The sequence below is a fragment of the Bos indicus genome, chromosome 5, assembly GCF_029378745.1.
Source record: "Bos indicus isolate NIAB-ARS_2022 breed Sahiwal x Tharparkar chromosome 5, NIAB-ARS_B.indTharparkar_mat_pri_1.0, whole genome shotgun sequence".
NCBI lineage: Eukaryota > Metazoa > Chordata > Mammalia > Artiodactyla > Bovidae > Bos > Bos indicus.
In genome coordinates, this window is record NC_091764.1 from 42,300,781 (window position 1) to 42,317,907 (window position 17,127).

At 39.7% G+C, this 17,127-nt stretch overlaps 1 protein-coding gene and 1 long non-coding RNA gene across 3 annotated transcripts in view; one reads left to right on the forward strand and one right to left on the reverse strand.

Moving 5' to 3' along the window:
• Positions 1 to 437: 437 nt before the first annotated feature.
• Positions 438 to 15,699, reverse strand: LOC139183119 (uncharacterized). The gene is made up of 2 exons (XR_011566604.1): positions 15,570 to 15,699; positions 438 to 11,459 (listed from the first exon to the last, which is right to left on the reverse strand). It is a non-coding gene; the product is annotated as an uncharacterized lncRNA (long non-coding RNA).
• The window catches only part of CPNE8 (copine 8), a 280,044-nt gene continuing 278,521 nt past the window's right edge, over positions 15,605 to 17,127 (forward strand). The window contains exons 1-2 of one of the 2 annotated variants that reach the window (XM_019960805.2): positions 15,605 to 15,734; positions 16,138 to 16,308. In XM_019960805.2, coding sequence (XP_019816364.1) covers positions 16,175 to 16,308 — 134 coding nt within the window. In that variant the 5' untranslated portion in view covers positions 15,605 to 15,734; positions 16,138 to 16,174. Of the gene's footprint in view, positions 15,735 to 16,037; positions 16,309 to 17,127 lie in introns of those variants that run through there. The other variant, XM_070789278.1, reaches the window with a different exon arrangement.

Below are 17,127 nucleotides of genomic sequence, written 5' to 3' on the forward strand. Positions count from 1 at the left end.
GACCCTGATGCTGGGAAAGATTGAGGGCAGGAGGAGAAGGGGACGACTGAGGATGAGATGGTTGGATGGTACCACTGACTCGATAGACATGAGTTTGGGTAAACTCCGGGAGTTGACAGACAGGGAGGCCTGGCATGCTGTGATCCATGTGGTTGCAAAGAGTCGGACACGACTGAGTGACTGAACTGAACTGATTTTATACTAGCAGACAATGAACTAACTCTTTAATATGCCTACCTAATATTCAGTTGTGAAACATGATTTATTTATCAAGATCCTTACTAGTGAGCATTTCACTTATTTACATTATTTTGGTATTATTAACTGTGGTATAATAACTTATCATGGGAAAATATAATTTCACACACTTGTAAATACTGATATTTTTGTAGAATAGAATAGATTTCTGAATTGCAATTTCCAGGTCAAATGGTATATGCATTTTAAAAGCAGCTTTATTGAGGTTTTATTGACATACAATAGACTATACATGATTAAAGTGTTTGTTCAATTTAATAAATTTTGATGTATATGTACAACCATGATCCATGATCACAATCAAGATTATGAACATATCCATCTCCTGCCAAAATATATTCATGCCCCTTTGTATTCTGTCCTAGTCTGTCCTTTTGCCCAACACCTTCTGGTTCTTAGGCAACCAGTGATCAGCTATATTTCACTGTGGGCTAGTTTACATTTTATAAAATTTTATGTAATCAGAATTATGCAGTATGTAATCTTTTGTTTGGAGTTCTTTCATTGGAATAATTATTTTGAGATTTATTTGAGTTGTTGCCTCTATCAATAAACCATTGTTTTTATTGTGTGCCTGTCAGCATATCTGGAAGTTCCAGCAGTGGCACAGGACTGGAAAAGATCAATCCTCTTTCCAGTTTCCAAGAAGGGTAGTAGTAAAGACTGTTCAAGCCATCAGACAATTGCACTCGTCTCCCATGCTAGTAAGATCACGCTTAAAATCTTACATGCTAGGCTTCAACATTGTTCAAACCAAGAACTTTCAGACATCCATGCTGAGTTTAGGAAAGGCAAAGGAACCAGAGATCAAGTTGCCAACATTCTCTGGATCATAAGCACGCAAGGGAATTCCAGAAAAACATCTACCTGTGTTTCATCTACTAAGCTAAAGCCTTTGACTGTGTGGATCATAACAAACTATGGAAAGCTCTTAAAGAAATGGGAATACCAGACCATCTTACCTGTCTCCTGAGAAACCTGTATGTGGGTCAAGAAGGAACAGTTAGAAACCTGTATGGAACAATTGACTGGTTCAGGACTGAGCAAGGAGTACAACAGGGCAGTCTGCTGTCATCCTGTTTGTTTAACCTACATGCTGAGCACATCATAAGAAATGCTGAGGTGAATGAATTACAAACTAGAATCAAGATAGGTGAGAGAAACATCAACAACCTCTAATGGCAGAATGGCAGAAAGTGAAGAGAAATGAAAACAGCCTCTTGATGAGGGTGAAGGAGGAAAATGAGAGATATGGCTTAAAACTAAATATTCAAAAAACTAATATCATGGCATCTGGTCCCATCACTTCATGGCAAATAGGAGAAAAGTTGAAAGTAGTGACAGATTTCCTCTTCCTTGGCTCTAAAATCACTGCAGATGGTGACGTGACTTCAGCCATGAAATCAGGAGATGATTGCTTCTTGCAGGAAAGCTATGGCAAACCTAGACAGTTGTGTTGAAAAGCAGAGACATTACTCTGCTGACAAAGGTCCATATAGTCAAGGCTATGGTCTTCCCAATGGTCGTGTATGGATGTGAGAGATGGACCATAAAGAAGGCAGAGGGCCAAGAACTGATGCCTTGTCTGACTCTTTGTGACCCCATGGACCGAAGCATGCCAGGTTTCCCTCTCCTTCACTATCTCCGGGAGTTTGTTCAAATTCAAGTCCATTGAGTGGGTGATGCTAACTATCTCACCCTCTGTTGCCCCTTCTTCTTTTTTGTTCAGTCTTTCCAAGCGTCACAGTCTTTTCCCTTGAGTTGGCTCTCCGCATCTAGTGGCCAAAGTATTGAAGCTTCAGCTTCAATATCAGTCCTTCCAATGAATATTCGAGGTTGAATTCCTTTCAGACTGACTGGTTTGATCTCCTTGCAGACCATGGGATTCCAAGAGTCTTCTCTAGCATCACAATATGAAAGCATCAATTCTTCAGTGCCCAGCCTTCTTTATGGTCCAACTCTCACATCCATACATGACTTCTGGGAAAACCATAACTTTGACTATACAGAATTTTGTCAGCAAAGTGATGATTCTGCTTTTTAATGTGCTGTCTAGGTTTGTCATAGCTTTCCTTCCAAGGAGTAAACGTCTTTGAATTTCATGCTTGCAGTCAATATCAGCAGTGATTTTTTAAATGTTTACCTTTTTTTAAAATAGATGGTCAAATTATTTTGTCTATATTTTGCTATCTTATTAATATATTTAAATTGAAACATAATTGATTCACATAATTATATTAGTTTCAGGTGTACAGCATACTGATTCAATAATATAATTATACTCCTCTTAAAATTACTGCAAGATAATGACTATATTTCCCCATGCTATATAATGTATCCTTGTTGCTTATCTATTTTACAAACAATAGTTTGTGTCTTTGAATCCCATGTCCCTGTCTTGCTCCTGCTTCCCATCCCCACTGGCATCTACTAGTTTGTTTTCTATATCTGTGAGTCTGTTTCTGTTTTGTTATATGCATTCATTTATTTTATTTTTTAGATTCAACACACAAGTGATAACATATTGTCTTTCTCTGACTTATCTCACTAAGCATAATAATATCTAGGTCCATCCACACTGTTGCAAATGGCAGAATTTCATTCTTTTTAATGGCTAATTAATATTCCATTATGTGTGTATATATGTGACATTTTTCTTTATCTTTTGATGGGTACTTAGATTGCTTACATATCTTGGCTATTGTAGCTAGTGCCGTTATGAGTATTTGGATGCATGCTTCTTTTTGAAATAGCATTTTCATTTTCTTTGGATATGTTCCCAGCAGTGGAAATGCTAGATCATATGGTAGATCTCCTTTAATTTCTCTTCCTGTGTTCCATACTGGCTGCAGTAATTTACAATCCCACCAACAGTGTACTAGGGTTCCATTTTGTCGACATTTTCATAAACATTAGTTATTTGTAGACTTCTTGGTGATAGCCATATATACAGGTATGAAGTGATAACTCACTGCTGTTGTTTTATTTTTTAATCTGTGTATCTCTGATGATTAGTGATGTTTTACTTTTTTTTCATGTACCTGCTAGCCATCTGTATATTTTCTTTGAATAAATGTCTACTTATTTCTTAATGAGTGTCTTATGAGCTGTTAATATGTGTTGAATATTAACTACTTGGTTATATGATTTGCAAATAATTTCTCCCATTCAGTTGGTTACCTTTTCATTTTATTAATGGTTTCCTTTGCCACACAAAAGTTTTTAAATTTAAGCTGGTTTCACTTGTTTATTTTCTCTTTTACTTATTTTGCCTTAGGAGATAGATCCAAGAAAATATTGTAATGGTGACCTTACAGAATGAGTGTTTCTGAACAGATTGGCAATGGGTATTAGATCTTCTTTATATGTTCCATTGAATTCCCGTGTAAAGACATTTGGCATTGAACTTTAAACAAAAAAGTTTTGTCTGCACTGTTTTTATTGCAAAGCACAGGCCCTTTGTTGATGCACATGGGTTTTCTCTAGTTGTGGGACATGGGCTCTTGAGTGAGTGGGCTCAGTAGTTGAGATGTGTGGGCTTTGTTGCCCCATGGCATGTGGGATCTTAGTTCCTTGACCAGGGATCAAACTTGAATACTTGCACTGGAAGGCAGACTCTTAACCACCGTACCACCAGGAAGGTCTGTAGTTTTGAACTTTTGTTTGCAGGGAGATTTTTGCTACAAATTCAATTCCACTACTAGTGATCAGTTTGCTCAGACTGTTTATTTCCTCCTGATTCAGCTCGAAAGGTTGTATGTTTCAAGAAACTGCCAGTTTCTTTTTGGTTGTACATTTTATTGGTATATAACTTAAAAAAATTCTTATTGCAAAAAAAAATTTTGGCAAAACTATGTTAAATCATAGTTTCCTTTCTTTTTTTTTTTTTTTTTTTCTCTCTCTATGGTATTGGTTGTGATTTCCCCTCTTTTATTTCTTGTTTTATTTGTTCAGGTCCCCTCTCTTTTCTTCTTGATGAGACTGGATATAGTTTATCAAATTTGCTAATATTTTCTAAGAAGAGCTCCCAGTTTCTTTGATATTTTCTGTTGTATTTTAGTCTCTATTTTATTTATCCCTCTCTGATCTTTATTTTTCCCTTTCTCTTGCTGACTTTGGGCTTTCATTGTTTTTCTTTTCCTAATTCGTTTAGTTGAAAGGTTAGGTTTGTATGGTGGGTTTTTTCTTGTGTGAGGTAGGCCTGCAGTCACTATTCTAAAACTTCCCTTTTTGAACTGATTTTGCTGCATCCCATTTTTGTCTTGTGGTATTTTATGATTTCCTATTTGCTTCCTTATTGCCCTTTGGTTTTCTGGTGCTACGGTGTTTAGTCTACAGGCATTTGTACTTTTCCCATTTTCTTTCCTGTGATTGATTTCTAGTTTCACTCATTGTAGTCAGGAAAAAATGCTTGATATAATTTCTGTCCTCTCAAATTTGTTGAGATGTGATTTGTGGGATAACATATAATCTATTCTGTAGAATGTTCCTTGTGCACTTGAAAAGAATATGTATTCCGCTGGTTTGGATCAACTGTCTTATAGATATCTATTAAGTCCACTGGTTTATTATGTTATTTAAGACCACTGTTGCCTTATTGGTTTTCTGTCTGGGTGATATGTAGATTGAGGTAAGTGGGTCATTAAAGTACCCTTCTCTTAATGTATTGTTTTCAATTTTCCCTTAATGTCCATCAGTATTTGCTTTATATATTTAGGTGCTCCTTATTGGGTCCATTTATATTAACCAGTGTAATATCCTATTTTGGTATTGATCCTTTCATCATAGTATAATACTCTTCTTTGTCTTTTGTTAAAGATTTTGTTTTAAAGTCTATGTTGCCTGTTATGAGTATTGCTAATCCCACTTTCTTGTTATTTCCATTTCCATCTAATGACTTTTTCCATTCTCTCACTTTCAGGCTCTGTGAATCCTCAGTTCTCAGGTGAGTCTTCTGTGAGCAATATATAGATGGATCTTGTTTTTCATTCAATCAGCCATCCTCTATCTTTTGCTTGGAGAATTTAGTCCATTGTCTTTTAAAGTAATTATTGACAGGTATGTTCTCAATGACTGCCATTTTGTTACTTGTTTTCTGTTTGTTTTGTAGTTCTTCTCTGTTCATTTCTTCATCATTATGTTTCTTCCTTGTGGTTTGATGATTTTCTTTGGTTGTATGCTTGTGCACCTTTCTTTTTCATTTTGCATTATCTATTGTAGGGTTTTGATTTGTGATTACTATGGGGTTCCTTTAGTCAGTCCTAAAGGAGATCAGTCCTAGATGTTCTTTGGAAGGACTGATGTTGAAGTTGAAACTCCAATACTTTGGCCACCTGATGCAAAGAGCTGACTCGTTGGAAAAGACTCTGATGCTGGGAAAGATTGAGGGCAGGAGAAGAAGTGGACGACAGAGGATGAGATGGTTGGATGGCATTACTAACTCAATGGACATAGGTTTGGGTGAACTTTGGAGTTGGTGATGGACAGGGAGGCCTGGTGTGCTGCAGTTCATGGGGTCGCAAAGAGTCAGACACAACTGAGTGACTGAACTGAACTGAACTGAACTACTATGGGGTTCATTATGTGGACCTATAACTAGATTTATTTGTTTCAAATAGGTATTCCTTTAAATTCAAGCACATTCCAAAAAAGCTACATTTTTAACCCCCTTCTCCTACATTTTGTGTTTTGATTTTACATTATCATGTTTATCCCTTCACTGATTATTGTAGATATACTTTATTTTGTATTTCTCTTTAAACTTAATACTATCTTATTTAAGTGATCAATCTCCAGCCTTTATTATATATTTGCCTTTCATAGAGAAATTTTGCCTTTTCAATAGATACTTAACTCTTATTATAGTTTTTTATTTTCCACTTTGAGAACGGCATGTAATATTTCTTTTAGGGTTCTGTGCGTGATGTCACTTCAGTTATGTCCAACTCTTTATGATCCCATGGACCATAGCCTGCCAGGCTCCTCTGTCCATGAGATTCTCCAGACAAGAATACTGGAGTTTTTTCCCACGCCCTCCTCCAGGGGATCTTCCTGACCTAGGGGTTGAAACCACATCTCCTAAGTCTCCTGCATTGCAGGTGGATTCTTTACCACTGAGCCACAAGGGGAGTCCATTTTAGGGTTAATTTAGTATTTATGAGCTCTTAGTTTTTCCTTGTTTGAAGCTGTTTATCTCTCCTTCAGTTATCTGTCTTCCATGGTGGCTCAGACGGTAAAGCATCTGCTTACAGTGCGGGAGACCCGGGTTTGATCCCTGGGTTGGGAAAACCCTCTGGAGAAGGAAATGGCACCCCACTCCAGTACTCTTGCCTGGAAAATCCCATGGATGGAGGAGCCTTGTACGCTACAGTCCATGGGATCACAGCAGAGTATCCTAAATTGTAGGGTTTTCCCTTTTGGCACTTTGAATATATTATGCCACTCCCTTCTAGCCTTCAGATTTTCTGTGGAAAAGTCAGCTGATAGCCTCATGGGGACTCCCTTGGATACAACTTTTTGTTTTTCTCTTGCTTCCTGTAAAAATCTCTCATTATATTTATCCTTTAGCATTTCAATTATATATATCAGCAAGGGTCTGTCTCAGTTCATCTTATTTGGGACCCTCTGTGCTTCTTAAACCTGGATATCTCTTTCCTTCTTCAGGTTGAGAATTTTTCAGCCATAATTTCATTAAATTCATTTTCAACTCCCTTCTTTTTCTCTTCCCTTCTAGAACCACTATAATGAAAATGTTGGTTTGTTTCCTGTTATCTCAAACATCATTGAAACTGCTATCATTTTGTAAAGTTACTTTTGTTAGTACTATTCTGATTGGGTGAATTCTATTATTCTAAATTCCAGATCATTTGGGTGTTGTTCTGTATCACCTACTCTGCTGTTTATTCCTTCTACTCTGTTTTCCATTTTACTTACTGTATTCTTCAATTCTGACTTATTCTTTTTATGTTTTTTTTTAGCTCCTTGTTAAAATTCTCACTGTGTTTAATTATTCTTTTCCAAAATTCAGTTAGCATTCCTGTTTATGAGAGGGTTAACAGGTAGGAAGGCCAGAGGTCGCCAGGCAGCAAGAGGAAATAAACTGCAAGTGGCAAACTTTTTCTTTTTTCCTTCTCTATTGGTTCAGAACATCTGGTTCTGTATGAACTTAAATTTTCTCAAACCTTGAGCTAACCAAAGCGTTTTCCTTATGAAAACATTTTGCTTAAGCTATCTTAATGAACTATACAAAAAAGATCTTCACAACCCAGATAATCATGATGGTGTGATCACTCACCTGGAGTCAGAAATCCTGGAGTGTGAAGTAAAGTGGGCCTTAGGAAGCATTACTATGAACAAAGCTAGTGGAGGTGATGGAATTCCAGTGGAGATATTTCAAATCCTGAAAGATGATGCTGTGAAAGTGCTACACTCTATATGCCAGCAAATTTGGAAAATGCAGCAGTGGCCACAAAACTGGAAAAGGTAAGTTTTCATCCCAATCCCAAAGAAAGGCAGTGCCAAAGAATGCTCAAACTATCACACAATTGCACTCATCTCACACACTAGTAAAGTAATGCTCAAAATTCTCCAAGCCAGGCTTCAACAGTACATGAACCGTGAGCTTCCAGATGTTCAAGCTGGATTTAGAAAAGGCAGACGAACCAGAGATCAAATTGCCAGCATCCTATGAATCATTGAAAAAGCAAGAGAGTTCCAGAAAAATATCTACTTCTGCTTTATCAACTACGCCAAAACTTTTGACTGTGTGGACCACAAGAAACTGTGGAAAATTCTGAAAGAAATGGGAATACCAGACCACCTGACCTGCCTCTTGAGAAACCTGTATGCAGGTCAGGAAGCAACAGTTAGAATTGGACATGGAACAACAGACTGATTCCAAATAGGAAAAGGAATATGTCAAGGCTGTATATTGTCACCCTGCTTATTTAATTTATATGCAGAGTACATCATGAGAAACACTGGGCTTGGATTCCAAGTATCCTTGCACCAGAGGGTAGCAACGCTGCAGTAAGAGAGGTCCACGTGGGCTTTTGGCTTGTAACAGGACATGGGCTGTGATGGGCTGGCCTCAGACAGAGGTTTGCTCTGCCTCTGTTGTGCAGTCTGTGCAACCACCAGCAATGTCAGACCCACTGTATCTGAGTCTCTTTTATATCTCACAGCTGTTGACCCCAGCTTCCAGTGCTCCCACTCCTTTGTGGCATTGATCTCTAGGGCATGCAGGGTCTGTGTGGGCTCTCAGAATGTATGTGGTATGAGTCCTGGCTGTCTGGATGCTGTCAAAGTTTGGGACCATCTATAAACTCTATCTGTGCAAGCAACTGCAATGGCCACCTGCAGTGTGTTCAGATACTACCCCTAGTCCAATTCACCTCTGAGTCCCATAGTTGAACTCTCACTCAGTTTAACTATAGGCACACATAGGAAAGTCATGGGAAACTAGGCAGTCACTGGAACAGTCCTCAGTCTGCCCTCTCTCCTCTGCCTCAGTGGCAAGCCAGTGCTCATATGCTCCTCGTGAGCAGAGTTCAGGATTCCCAAAGCCCTCCTGTTAGTCTAAGTTTCCCTCCAACAAACCATGGGGGATCCTCTTCCCTGTGTCTGACTTCAGGGCTGGTACACCCAATATATGGCTTATAGCTCACTCCCAAGGGTAGACCTCCACAAGTGTATTTTCCCCTTTACTCTGAGTCCTCTCCCAAGGACAAAAGTCCCAACCCGATCACATTTATTCCCTTACTATTCAATTCTGTGTGAGTATTTCTTACACCTTTGGTTATAAAGGAGTCTTTCTGCCAGTTTCCAGTTAGTTTTCAGTGGCATTTATTCTACACATAGATACATTTTTGATGTGTTCACAGAGGTAATTGAGTTCTATGTACTCCTACACTACCATCTTGGTCAACTTCTCTATGTTGAACTTTTAAGGAACTACCAAACTGTTTCCCAAAGTTGTTATATCATTTTATGTTCCCACTGGAGGTATTTGAAAGTTCCAGGTGTTCTAGACCCCTGTCAATGTTATGTATGGTAAATCTCTAATTTCAACATTCTAACAAATGTGTAGTGGTATCTCATTGCGGTTTTATAGTTTTCTGATCAATAATGTTGAGCATTTTTTCATGTTCTTATTTGCTATTTGTAATCTTTGGTGAAGTTGTTAGTTCTTATAGATTTTGAGTGTTCTTTATATATTCTGGGTGTATGTTATTGATCTATATATATTTTGTAAAATATTCCCCCAGTGGGTGCTTTATCTTTTTATTTTCCTTATAATATCTTTCAAAGAAAAGGAAAATTTTAATTTGAAGTTCACTGTAATAGTGTATTCTTCTATGGATCATGATTTTTGTATTATATCTATGAAATCTTTGCCTAACTCACGTTCATAAAATTTATCTCTTATGTCTTTTTCTAGAAATTTAATAATATTAGGTTTTATGTTGAGATATATGATACATTTTGGGTAATTTTTGTATATGGTATAAGGTATGGATTAAATTTTATTATTTTTTCAAATAGATATCCAATTAAACTATTTTTTAATTTGGATAACTATTATCACATTGTTCTCTTTAAGGGTCATACAATTTAAACTTCTAACAAAAATGTATGAGGGTGTCTCTCAGTCTGACAATACTTGTATACTAGGAAAGAGTAGTATCTTCATCTATTGTTGAATTGCTTTTTAAAATTGTGAGGTTAAGCATCATTTTTTATATTTTACAACTATTTCATTTCCTTTCTGTGAACTAATTATTTCTGTCCTCTGCTCATTATTTTCTATTGGGATGTTGGTCATTTTTTTTCTGTTTTAGGAAATTAATTTAAAATGTTGAATTCTATTTGATTGCTTTTGTAAAAATAAAATAACCTTCAGAGTATAATACATGAACACTGAGTTTGTAAAAAGTATTTGAACTTTTAACACTCCAAAATAGTGTTTTTAAAGGGCATCTCAAACGATTTCATTAGAAAACTATTACCGAGTTAAATGTAGGACTTTGTAAGATTCAGATCTCTTCATTCACCAAGATAATTTTCAGTAACATGGACTGATTAAAACAGCATTTGAAAAGTCCAGAGACACTGTGAGGCCATCTAAATAAGCTGCTTTCACTTAAACGGGCTATTGCTTTACTGTCTATATTTGCAAAACAAGACCTCAAAATAAAAAAGCATGATTCCAGTCAATAAGATGTGTGGGTCTCAACTGACTGATTTCCTACTATGAATCTCTTTAACAGCATCAATATTATTTGGCAAATATATCTATGGGGCTTTGGTCCCTCAACATCCATAGGCAAAACAGGAATATATTATGATGTTAAAACATTAAGATTTCTTGGACAGCTGTTGATGGATGAATTTTAACTAAGGAGGAGCTTAATAAATGCCATAAATTTTTTCATTAAAGCAGAAACTAAACCGCAACACATTTTCATAGAATAAATAACTCAGGTTCTTCTTCTTAAAACAAAATCATCATTCTCAGTGTCTATGTAAACTTTTTCTGAGCACCAAAAACTAAAATCCATGTTTATTTCTATTAACTTACAACATTCTGAGAGACTCACTTGAGAAACACAGTGATTTAATTATTTGAATTTGAATAAAAAATATCCCATTTAATGTGACAAATCATGGTAAATTTAACAGCAATTGTTAAGGTATGAGACAGTTTTGTGAATTACAGAATTTTGCCCAAATCTCTTGAGCATTAGGGGAAGTTCCATTGAAATAACTATTTTAAAATATATTTAAAAAGGTGCTAAGTGTTAATATCACTAAATTATTAAATATGTAAGATTTACATACTTATCTTGTATGCTTCTCTAGTTTCCAATAAAACTTTCATTTTAATGCACCTTCTAATTGTCCAAGCAGGTAAGAAACCAGAGTATACTCTGACCATATACTAATTAATGCTTATCTGCCCTGCTCTAAGAAAGGTCTAAATAAGGTTTAAAAATTAGTCATTAGTTCCTTACACATTATGGCCATAAAATGCCAGAAAGCTTGTTTCTGTGTGAGGTCCTCAGCAATGCAATTACTTGCTCGATGCGTAGCTTTTGCACTAATGACTTCCGGAATGGGATGGGCTTCATGCTCAAGGCAGTAAAATGGGGCTAGAGGTGAGCTTCCTGAAGCATTTCAGCAGAAGAATCTGAAAAATAAACCTGGAATAATAACTGAAAATCTTTAGTATTTTGTAATATCAGTAATTGTCCAAGTAAGAGAATGAGGCAAGTGCAGCATCAGAAAAACACAAGGCAGTAATGTGACCTCTGCAAGATCTGCTACAATGATCCTGTTGGTCTTTTTCTCTTGAGAGCCTCTTCTTGCTTTTCCTTAGTATCTTTGTTTGTTTTCTTTTTTCTTTCCTATTTGTTCAAGTGCTTCTTCCCTACCCATTTATTTGGTGGGATCCTTCTTTGTCTTTCATCCAGGGCAGATACTCATCCTACTTGATTCTTATTTTCATATTTCTTTCTCCTTTTTTCCCTGGAGTGTTCACCCATATCCTTGGATTCAACTCTAACTCTAACCCATTGACTCCAAGCTCAGCAATCCTATTTCTTCACCATAGCTTCAAAAGCCTCTTGTACTTTTCACCTGAGTGTTCAGCTCTCATTTTAACTCAATGTAGCAAAGCAATTTTGACACATTCAACAGTTGCTGGCCACACAGCACCTGAATCACATCTTCTTAACTCCATCATTTAGTTCAGTTCAATTCAGTTCAGTAGTTCAGTCTCTCTGTCATGTCCGATTCTTTGTGACTCCATGGACTGCAGCATGGCAGGACTCCCTGTCCATCACCAACTCCCAGAGTTCACCCAAACCCATGTCCATTGAGTCAGTGATGCCATCCAACCATCTCATCCTCTGCCGTCCCCTTCTCCTTCTGCCCTCAATCTTTCCCAGCATCAGGGTCTTTTCCAATGAGTCAGCTCTTCGAATCAGGTGGCCAAAGTATTGGAGTTTCAGCTTCAACATCAGTCCTTCCAATGGACACTCAGGATGGATCTCCTTTAGGATGGACAGGTAGGGTCTGCTTGCAGTCCAAGAGACTCTCAAGAGTCTTCTCCAACATCACAGTGCAAAAGCATCAATTCTTCTGCATTCAGCTTTCTTTATAGTCCAACTCTCATGTCCATACATGACTAATGGAAAAACCATAGCCTTGACTAGACGGACCTTTGTTGGCAAAGTAATGTCTCTGCTTTTTAATATTCCATCTAGGTTGGTCATAACTTTCATTCCAAGGAGTAAGCATCTTTTAATTTCATGGCTGCAGTCACCATCTGCAGTGACTTTGGAGCCCCAAAAAATAAAGTCAGCCACAGTTTCCACTGTTTCCCCATCTATTTGCCATGAAGTGATGGGACCGGATGCCATGATCTTCGTTTTCTGAATGTTGAACTCTAAGTCAACTTTTTCACTCTCCTCTTTCACTTTCATCAAGAGGCTCTTTAGTTGTTCTTCACTTTCTGCCATAAGGGTGGTGTCATCTGCATATCTGAGGTTATTGATATTTCTCCTGGCAATCTTGATTCCAGCTTGTGCTTCATCCAGCCCAGCATTTCTCATGATGTACTCTGCATATAAGTTAAATAAGCAGGGTGACAATATATAGCCTTGACATACTCCTTTCCCAATTAGGAACCAGTCTGTTGTTCCATGTCCAGTTCTAACTGTTGCTTCCCGACCTGCATACAGATTTATCAAGAGGCAGGTCAGGTGGTCTGGTATTCCCATCTCTTTCAGAATTTTCCACACTTTCTTGTGATACACACAGTCAAAGGTTTTGGCATAATCAATAAAGCAGAAATGGCTGTTTTTCTGGAATTCTCTTGCTTTTTCAATGATTCAGAGGATGTTGGTAATTTGATCTCTGGTTCCTCTGCCTTTTCTAAAACCAGCTTGAACATCTGGAAGTTCACAGTTCACATATTGCTGAAACCTGGCTTGGAGAATTTTGAGCATTACTTTACTAGTGTGTGAGATGAGTGCAATTGTGTGGTAGTTTGAGCATTCTTTGGCACTGTCTTTCTTTGGGATTGGAATGAACACTGACCTTTTCCAGTCCTGTGGCCACTGCTGAGTTTTCCAAATTTGCTGACATATTGAGTGCAACACTTTCACAGCATCATCTTTCAGGATTTGAAATAGCTCAACTGGAATTTCATCACCTCCACTAGCTTTGTTCGTAGTGATGCTTTCTAAGGCCCACTTGACTTCACATTCCAGGATGTCTGACTCTAGGTGAATGACCACACTATCGTGATTATCTGGGTCATGAATATCTTTTTTGTACAGTCCTTCCATGTATTCTTGCCACCTCTTCTTAATATCTTCTGCTTCTGCTAGGTCCATACCATTCCTGTCCTTTATTGAGCCCATCTTTGCATGAAATGTTTCCTTGGTATCTCTAATTTTCTTGAAGAGATCTCTAGTCTTTTCCATTCTATTATTTTCCTCTATTTCTTTGCACTGATCATTGAGGAAGGCTTTCTTATCTCTCCTTGCTATTCTTTGGAACTCTGCATTCAAATAGGTATAGCTTTCCTTTTTTCCTGTGCCTTTCACTTCTCTTCTTGTCACAGTTATTTGTAAGGCCTCCTCAGACAGCCATTTTGCTTTTTTGCATTTCTTTTTCTTGGGGATGGTTCGTGATCCCTGTTTCCTGTACAATTTCATGAACTTCTATCCATAGTTCATCAGGCACTCTGTCTATCAGATCTAATCCCTTGAATCGATTTCTCACTTCTACTGTATAATCCTAAGGGATTTGATTTAGGTCATACCTGAATGGTCTAGTGGTTTTCCCCACTTTCTTCAATTTAAGTCTGAATTTGGCAATAAGGAGTTCATGATCTGAGCCACAGTCAGCTCCTGGTCTTGTTTTTGCTGATGGTATAGAGCTTCTCCATCTTTGGCTCCATCATTACTTAGTCAAATTTCAAGCATCCCTTATGGCCTATATGTGTCCAATAAATACCTTTGCATTGTTTTTAAATAACTAATCTGACAGGACAACTTTATGCATACAGAAGAATCAAAGATGAAATTCTATGATTCTTTTATCTAACAAGAAAATGGCAGTTTACATTTCTTCTAGAATTATTGATGTTCATCTGAATATGATTATCTAGTGATAACTAGCCAACTTTAAGAACTTTCACAGAATAAACCCTACGTTTCTTGAAATACTTAAAATGTCTTTAAAAGATGCTTTAAGAATTTTACAAGAACATGTTTTCATGATTACTAAACACAGAACAGGTCTTACATTTATTTCTTCAATAGGCTTCTATAAAAGTATGGTTAGCTTAAAAAAATATACTTAAATCTCTTTCCCAAAACTAATTTTGGTAGCACAGTGGAAATGTCTAGAGTTTTAGGGCATGTCCAAACAGGGAAAGGGAAAGAAGAACAGAGAACTTTTAACTAACTAAAGGGTGACAAGTGCTGGGTGGGGGTGGGGGGTGAAAGGAAAGGAAACCAAGAATGGAAGGTGGGAAGGATTCTTGGGAGCATAAAGCCTCAAGACTGCACCCACACATCCTCATCTGCAACTCTATAGATTCTCTAGTCAGGTGGCTCCCAGTTGTATTAAAATATTACAACGTAGGGCAGGTCCTCAACGACGAAAACGGTTTGCCCCCTGAGTCAGTCTTGCCAGCTGGTAACTCAGTTATTGGTGTTATAAAGGAAGATGGATATGTCTACACTCATTGTCCCTCCTCCAGTCCCCGCCCCTCTCCTGCTTTTGCAGTACTCCGAGTGCTGATCTCTGTCTCCCCCTGGTGGCAACCGTCCAGGGACAAGCAGGCGCTCGGGCAAGGCAGGAGGGAACATGCCTATAAAAAAGATCGCGGCAAGGGAGCTGGGCGGCGGGTACCTCCTTCTGCAGCTTCTGCATACTGGTACAAGTCTGGCCTTCCCAGAAAACAGTTCCCCAAAGGTGGCGCTCACTCCAGCTTAGTTCTGTTTTTATCTGTCCAGCTTCATTCAGGTCTTACCGGTTGAGAGTCCTATTTTGTTGTGACTTGTCAGGTTTTAGGGCGTAACTTCCACCCATTTGGAAGCGAGGGGGCGCAGGAGAGTCCAGACGGTAAAAGGATTATAGACATTAGCACCCCCCGCCCTTATTTCGAAGAACTGAGGGAAGAGGGAAATCAGATTGCTCCCTTAAATCCCAAATAGTCCCCCCTCCCCGCCCCTCGCTCCACCTTAGGTTTCCCCTGCTCTCGGCTTGTTCCATATATTGATCTGTTACTTTACCACTGCTTAGAGAAGGTTGGAGATCGTCTCGAAGCCTGTCTCATTGTCCTCAACCCTTAAGTGGCCGAGAGTGGGCAATCCAGAAGCGAGGATTCGGCTCATCTGCTTAGGGCACAGTGTAGGGGAGGACCTCCGTGGACTCCGAGGGCGAGATGAGGATCACCGGTAAATGGGAAGGGGTGGGTTTATGACGCGGGATTTAGGAACAGGCGTGGGTGTAAAGAGGCGGAGATAAAACACAAACCGCTTGCCAAGCCGGCCAGGGGTTGTTCTACTAGACGGTTGGGGTCTGTGTCTGATGCCCCCAACCCCGCTAGGCTGCCCAGTGGCTCCGCCGAGCCTGAAGCCTAGAGCGAGTAAAGGATCGCGGAGTGTCCTCAGCTCGGGCTGAGGGGGCAGGGAAGCCGAAAGCCCCGTGCGCCACTTCCTCAGCAGCTTCAGCTTCTGCGGGCCTGTTCCCTCGCGGCTTTACCCTGAGATCCGCCTCTTCTCTGCCTCCCCCTTTCCGCGAACTGCCTCCGCCTCCTTCCTCTGCCTCCACCCTCAATCCCCAACCCTGTTTGTCTAGAGCTGGGCTGGGAGCCCTCAGTCGGCCAGAGCTCTGGATGTGGGTGCCAGACAATTCTACGGCTCCTCTCAAGATGGACAGCCGCTACACCAGCTCCGCGGGCCTCGGGGATTTAAACCAGCTGAGCACGGCCATCCCGGCCACGCGAGTGGAGGTGTCCGTATCTTGCAGGTGAGGACGCAGCCCTTCCCCTCCGTCCTTTGCCCCCACATCTACTGGGTCGGTAGCGTTTGGAAGCGCGCAGGGTACGCCGAGGCTCCACGAGGGTGAGAAGTTGCGCCATGAGTGGGAAATAGCTCAGTCGTGGGTCTCGAGTCACCGCCGGGTTGAGTCGCAGAGCGAAGAGCCAGAACTAGGAGCGAATAGTGGGATATGGGACTGAGACTTTCTTTCTGGGAAATGCTGTAAAAGTTGGCTGGGCTGTGACTCAGCGGCGGGAACCCCCGGCCGCCGCCCACTTTACGAGCCCTTTTTCACGTCCCAAACTCGAGCCGTGGGGTTGGGTGATGACAGGAATCAAAGGGCACAGCATTGCCAAAAGCGCTTGTGGCCAATGCGCGCAGTGGCCCAGGATTCCCTCTGCTAGGCTATGCAAACCTGAGGTTGGCACAGTTGGCTCCAAACCGGGCAGCTTCCTTCCCACCCACTTCCTGGAGCCATCCAGCTTGCTTCCCCGCCTCCTCGCCCTCACCTCCCCCGGGGGAGCCTTTTTGCCTTTGACCTACTACGTAGAGATTTCCACCGCAGCCTTACCTAAACTGTGGGAAGTCACGACTTTGTGCCTGCAAGTGGATACATTTGAGTGCCTGTAAAAACCTACACTCTGCTGTACATTTCAAACTCCTTTGGCTGACGTTCTTTGGGTCAGTTTCCTTGTAAATAAAGTAGCGTAATTGCTATATCGCAGATGATTTTAAGATGACAACACTGAATGGAGCCCACTCCCATGTTTGCAGACTTTGATCTTTCTCAGTGGAAAACTCTTAACCT